Source organism: Ictalurus punctatus, chromosome 7 (genome assembly GCF_001660625.3).
Source record: "Ictalurus punctatus breed USDA103 chromosome 7, Coco_2.0, whole genome shotgun sequence".
NCBI lineage: Eukaryota > Metazoa > Chordata > Actinopteri > Siluriformes > Ictaluridae > Ictalurus > Ictalurus punctatus.
Genome location: NC_030422.2, coordinates 5,811,073 through 5,817,989, shown reverse-complemented (window position 1 = coordinate 5,817,989; position 6,917 = coordinate 5,811,073). Strand labels below are relative to the sequence as shown.

At 44.5% G+C, this 6,917-nt stretch overlaps 1 protein-coding gene across 1 annotated transcript; it reads left to right on the top strand.

Annotated features, from left to right (window-relative positions):
* Positions 1–209: 209 nt before the first annotated feature.
* mycb (MYC proto-oncogene, bHLH transcription factor b) lies at positions 210–2,641 on the top strand. The gene is made up of 3 exons (XM_017473160.3): positions 210–488; positions 841–1,489; positions 1,774–2,641. The coding sequence occupies exons 2-3, from the start codon at positions 850–852 to the stop codon at positions 2,310–2,312; spliced, it is 1,179 nt and encodes a 392-aa protein (XP_017328649.1). The 5' UTR covers positions 210–488; positions 841–849; the 3' UTR covers positions 2,313–2,641.
* The last annotated feature ends 4,276 nt before the right edge of the window (positions 2,642–6,917 follow it).

Here is a 6,917-nt window from a genome sequence, read left to right as displayed (position 1 = left end):
CCCCTCGTTTCTCGGGAGCTCCGCCCCTGAACTTTGGAATCACGCACTCAAACCTACGCGGTACGAAATAGTCCCTCTTATAAAACATTTTACCAAACCTACACGATCACACAAATCAAACAGATTCGTCTGATATCGTTTGCTGAGTTATATCGCGCAGTTCAGAGGACAGAAAGCACGATTTGTGTATTAGTTTGCTTTACTACGCCATGATCATTTGGCGGGAAACGGCCGTGTGTGGCGCATTAATACACTTTTACAAGGATTAAAAGGCGGCCGGCAGCTGCTGCTCGGTTTGCAGTGAATGGTGACCGGTGGAAGGAAATCACAGCGCGCTGTAAACTGTAGTGGAAACCCGCTCTTCTGTCAAAACGTAAAGTTAAAGAGAAACCGGTGTGGTGAACTTTAAAGCCTGGGACTATTTTCTCACTCAGCAGGGGGACTGTTTGAACCTGTATTTTTCGTGTTTGTCGTCAGACACTGCTCCGGTGAGTACAGTGTGTTAGTGTCAGTTATTTGAACTGTTTGACCTTCGTGTGGTTATTTTGAGGCTTTTTCGATATTAATTCAGGACGGTTAATGAGTGAAAATGTGCTATATTTTGGCGTGTGGAGGTTAATTTAGGGTTGAGTTGTGAGGCGTTGGTGTTTTTTCCTCCTCTCAGCTGTTGGGAGTAGTGCTGTCAGTTTATTGGTTAATCTGTCTTGTGTATGCAAATGAGCTCGACTAGTACAAACACCTGACTTTCCCTCTCAGGTCAGTGGTGCAGAGGTGAACATGACCCTGCGGCTGTGCTGTGGCTTTAAACTGACTACTTCTCTCTCTCTTTGCTTTTAAAAGGCAGTCATCATGCCGCTGAACGTGGCCAGCAAGAACTACGACTATGACTACGACTCGTACCAGCCCTACTTCTACTTCGACACCGAGGAGGAGGACTTCTACACGCAGCAGCAGGAGCAGCACGGCCAGCCGCCGGCTCCCAGCGAGGACATCTGGAAGAAGTTCGAGCTCCTGCCCACTCCTCCTCTGTCCCCGAGCCGGCGCTCGTCCTTCTCCAGCTCCTTCCCTTCCACAGCCGATCAGCTCGAGATGGTCACGGAGTTCCTCGGGGACGACGCGGTGAATCAGAGCTTCATTTGCGACTCGGATTCGTCGCAGTCTTTACTCAAGTCCATCATCATTCAGGACTGCATGTGGAGCGGCTTCTCGGCCGCGGCGAAGCTGGAGAGAGCGGTGTCGGAGCGGCTTGCGTCTCTCAGAGCGGCCCGGAAAGCGTCCACTCCCAAAAGCGAGTGCTCGGAGGACTCGGGCTCCAATGCCGGCTACCTACAAGAGGTTCATGTTAGCGCTGCTTCGGACTGTATAGATCCTTCAGTGGTGTTTCCCTACCCGCTTATGGAGGGTGTGAAGCTGAATAAGGAGTGTGAGAGCTCTCTGATGGACACGCCGCCTAACAGCGGGAGCAGCAGCAGCAGCGACAGTGAATCCGGTAAGTCCTGATGACACGCTTGGTTTATATTTTTGATTATTACTGTGTATTATATTGACGCGGCGTCTGCGCACGCGTTTGAAATGTTAACTGTGCGTTAAAGAAGCGCTAGAGCTTGCGTGTGGGGGGCGTGGCCTGGAGCAGTCGGATTGCGCGAGCTTGTCTGGACTGAATAAGCGAATTCCTGGCGTTTACCGGAGTGGGTGTGGCTTTGTTCAGGGTGAGCGCGCTTTTCTTGGGATTTGACGAAGCTTTTTTTTTTCCTCTTGTTCCCCCTACTATAGATGACGATGACGACGATGAGGAGGAGGAGGAAGAGGATGAGGAGATTGACGTAGTGACGGTAGAAAAAAGAAAATCTGCCAAGAAGTGCGACTCGAGCCCGGTGGTGCTGAAGCGGTGTCACGTGACCAGCCAACAGCACAACTACGCTGCGCAGCCGTGCACGCGGAGCGAGCAGCCCGCCGTCAAGCGGCTCCGCTTCGACAACAGCGGCACACGAGCGCACAGACAACTCGGCGCGAGCCGCAAATGCACGAGTCCGAAGACGTCGGACTCTGAGGACAACGACAAGCGGCGGACTCACAACGTGCTCGAGCGGCAGCGGCGCAATGAGCTCAAGCGGAGCTTCTTCGCGCTGCGCGACGAGGTCCCAGCTGTAGCCAACAACGAGAAGGCGGCCAAGGTGGTCATCTTAAAAAAGGCCACGGAGTTCATTGGGGGCCTGCAGACTGAAGAGCGAAAGCTCCTCAACTCCAAGGAGCAGCTCAGGAAGAAGTGTGAGCACTTAAAAAGGAGACTGGATTTGCTGAGCAGCTCCTGAGGCGCTCTGGACTGGGACTTTGAAAGCCCTTATGATGTTCGATTGTGATGGTGCTGTCCGGAGATGACTTGTGAACTCTAATGCACCCCATCATGGCGCTCGACTTGACCTTAACGCATTTACACTGCCTCAGTTTCGCATGAGGTTTTGGACTGTTTGTATTTAATTTTATATTTAGCAATGGACAGCAGTACCACTCACTGTTGGTCTTAACTTAAATGTTTTTTGGGTTCTTTTGTAAATTTTTGTACATATCTCCCAGATGTATTAAGATACTGTATTAATTTGTCAATCATAAATACATTTCTTTATAAATTGCATTTGACTAAGTATGACTTGCATAGTCTTTCTTTCCTTCCTTCTACAATCAATCTAGGCACCAAATTGATCATAAAAGCCACTTGAAGCATGTGGAGCGTACACCATGCTCACTCCTGTAACTGTAGCATGTGGGTTATTATTGTGCAACTCTGCTGAGTCACCACCTTAATTACTGTGCCTGAAGACAATCTGACAATGAAGGTGGAGTCATAAAGTTGACTTGATATAAGGCTATCAATTATGGATGGCTAATTCTGACATGCTGTTACAAATCTTGTAACATGTATTGATTTACTGAAGCTTTCTGTGTGCTGGGTTGGGAAGCGACTACATGGTCGTGGGGGAGGGGTGCTGTAAGGTTCTAACTTGCTTTAGAGGTCTCGGTTGTGTATAACTTGGAATATGTCATGAATCAAAGAATGTTTAGATTGGGATGGAGGAAGTAATTTCCATCTTGCTCCCTGATTAGCAGAAATGGAGGTGGTCATGAACTGCCCCACTCTTTCATAATGTCATGCTGGAGACCAAACAAATTAGAATAAGCCTACAAGTGCTTAGTATATTAAATACCATTTATCCTGACACAAACTTTAGTTTAGCTTCTTATTCATAAGGGCTTATGCAGCAGCGTCGGCCACAGTTTGCTTCTGGGTAAGATTAATGCTCTACTCAAAGCCTTAAAACACAGGTATTGAAAGAGTCCTCTTGAACGCAAGCCAATTGTGGTTTCATTAGATGGGATGCAATGTATAATTTGAGTCAAAGTACTTTCATTTCTTCTGTGGTGTAGCCTAACAGTGAGTTTCTTGACTACCCACCCTGAATTATCCATATCGATGCTTAGTTATGTCAAATTACTAAGTCTTTATTTTATTTTAGTTGCTTGTTCATATTAGATCTGTACTGAGGTGCAACTCTTGACAAATTAGGGGTTAATTCCATAAAACATGCTTTATCATACTTTAAATCTCAGTTCAGCTTCTGATAAATATACTTTAAATGGTTCGACCTAACCGCTTCTAATGAGCAAGAAAACTTTAATGGTCTCAGAGTAAAATATGACTGTCTGTCTAGATGAGCACATTTAACCTTGTACTACAGTCATGCTGAAACTGTTGACTACCACAACCCTGGAATTTTGACAAAATAAATTTCACCTCCTAGTCCTCATGAGCCTGTAGTGCGTTAGTTTTGATTTCCAAGCTAGAAAAAGCCACAAACTGGGAGAGGTTATGTAGCAGAACGTAATACTATTTACATTGGCAGGGAGCAACCAGTAAGATTGCCCTTTCTCAAGTACACTGTGAACTTTTAAATATCTGTCCAGAATTGGTTGAGTAAGTTTGCATTACTAGCACAGTCCACTTGATGTTAAAAGGAATGAAGTGGACAAAATCCTTGATTATTTCACGTAATAAACATCTAGCGATTTTCTGTTTCTGCTCAAGAGTTATTCCTGTGTCTGTATGTACTGAATGTGGACAGTGTTGTCTGTTTCTTGCTATAGGATCAAAGCTTGTCCATTTAACGACAGGGTTTTGCTTAAAGTCAATACATGTATTAGACATGCACATCGCTCAAGCTGCGTTGCCATTAAGTGAACCCTTTTAAAGGGTTCTGAGCCATGTATCGCTGGTGTAAAGAACACTTTCTTGGACGTTAACTGTGTATCGGAAAGAGCGTCAAAGGAGTTAGCCTTTATTCAAGGTATTCGCCAAGGAGCTGAAATTTCCCAGCGTACTACTTTAATGAAAACTGCAAAAAGTAGATTTAATCTAATCCCCAATAAAAGTTATACCAATTGTAACAAGTTACTGATTTTCTTGGATTTCATACACATAAATTGTAAGGAAAGCTATTTAGGACCACCACTCACTTTAACCCATTTGACTTGTGAAGTCTTCTAAGTGTCCTTTAATCCTTGCAAAATCCCTATCAAATCTCTATTAAACAATTCAAGTGTGTGCATGGTTTTTTCACATGATACCAACCTCTCTACAGATCTTCTAGAACCTTCCAGATTGATATCAGGACCTTGATCCAGAGTTTTAGATATATAATGGCAAAAAGCAGTGTGATGGAGAGATGGTGATAACAGCACATTGTTAATTGGTGGTGCAATCTCCTTTTGTGCATAATGAATGGCCACATACTGTCCTAAAATTCCTAATAAGTTACTCGAGATTTGGTCAGAATACTTAATATGCTATAATGATATAAAAGAGCTTGACTTAAATATGATCCATTAAGTCTGCATGAATTATATAGGAGTAATAGAGTGAGTGATTTGAGGTCAGAGCTATGGTAGCAAGGCTTATACACCATATGGTCAAAGGTTTATGGACACCTGACAATCACACCCATACCTGATTCTTCCCCAAACTGGTGCCACTTCATGAAGACTTTAGTTCCAACTATAATTGTGCCCACCTGACCAATCTAGTCATTGCCTTAAGAGGTTCTTGATCAGCTAAAACAGGGACATCAGCTAAAACAGTTTGATTTTGGTTGGAGATGAAATCTACAGGAAGGTAGATCTCTGGGAAGAGGGTTGGTGACCACTGGTCTAAGATGTTTTTGTATGCTGTAACATTATATTTTCTCTTCACTGGTAATAAAGGGCCCAAACCTGTTTCAGCATGACAATGCCCCTGTGCACAAAGTCCATGAAGACATAGTTTGCCAAGGTTGGTGTGGAAGAACTCGAGTGACAGACACACAGCCTTGACCTCGACCCCACTGAACACCTTTGGGATGAACTGGAATGACCAACCGCGCACCAGGCGTCCTCGCTCAACATCAGTGCCTGACCTAACTAATGCTCTTGTGGCTGAATGAGTACAACACTCCACAGCCACACTCCAAAATCTAGTGGAACACCTTCCCAGAAGAGTGGAGTTTATTATAACAGCAAAACAGGGACTAAATCTGAATACCAAATATAATTAAAAGAATGAAGTGTAATGTATTTTATTACAGGACAAACACTAAGGGCACAGCCAGAGCATTTACACTGGGGTGGCCAGGTTATACCCAATAACTTTATTGGGATGCCAATCTCAATTTGGGGCAAAATACTAATCAGACTCTGCACAAACAGTAACCAGAAATTGATGCAGGGAGGATGTAGTCCGAAGAAATAAAATTTCCGAGAGATATTTTAACGGGCGTTCGTATTGTTATTTAAACTAGTCTCTCTCTAGTGATGTTCAATTTTGCTTCATTCTGACATTGGTAATTAATAATAATACGTGGGCACGCTGGCTTAGTGGTTAGCACGTTTGTCTCGTATCTCTGGGGTTGGGGGTTTGATTTCTGCCTCCACCCTGCGTGTGTGAAGTTTACATGTTCTCCCTGTGCTTTGGAGGTTTCCTCCGGGTACTCCAGTTTCCTGACCCAGTCCGAAGACATCCGTTGTAGGCTGACTGGCATCTCTAAATTGTCTGTAGTGTGTGTGTGGGATTGTGTCCTGCTATGGGTTGTCCCAAGCCTTGTGCCCCAAGTCCCCTAGGATAGGCTCCAGGCTCCCTGTGACCCAGTGTAGAATAAGGCTACAGAAAATGGATAGTAATAATAATCAACATCATCATCATTTCTATTACACTTAAGTAAAACACTTCAGTAATCTCAACTCAACAATGGAGCCTCCAAGATGCCGAGAACTACGTGAAATGAGCTTCTGTGGACGTGTGCGTGAAGCGTATTCACTCCATTGCGCATCTTTTCCACTTTCCACTTGAAGCTATGACGTCACCGGGGCGCTGCGGCTGAGCGCGCGTGCTGTGAGCGCGCGTGCTGTGAGTGCGTGCGTGCGTGCGCGCGCGCGCGCGTGTGTGTTGAGGAGCACATGGACGACAGAGGACGAGATTTTAGCAGCGCGGCTAATTAAAGCAGCTCATCGCCTGAGGGGGGAAAAAAAGACATCTCAGGACTAAATTTAACACCGGGAACGCAGACACAGGCTTGTGTTTTATATCAGACGGGCAAAAAAACAAGAAAAAAAGGTGAGTTTAAAGTGTAGTTTGTTTGTTAAACGACATCTTGAGCTTTTTGTTTTTTTTAGGCTAAACACAAACACAAACAAATGTCCTGTGTGCTCGTGTGAAGTTAAAGGTATTTACTTCAGAAATAGTGTGAACAATGAGTGGAAAGTCTTTTCAAAAGGACTTGAAGTCATGTTTTTGCAGAGTTAGCATGTAGCCTTCATATCAAATGGTTATTTATTTGTTATAATCTCATTGCATCATGTTGCAACTCACTTATTTTATTATACTGTATTGTTTG

Coding starts and splice junctions, on each gene's coding strand:
- mycb (XM_017473160.3), top strand. CDS start 850: ATGCCGCTGAACGTGGCCAGCAAGAACTACGACTATGACTACGACTCG. Junction 1,490..1,773: donor CAGCAGCGACAGTGAATCCG/GTAAGTCCTGAT, acceptor CCCCTACTATAG/ATGACGATGACGACGATGAG.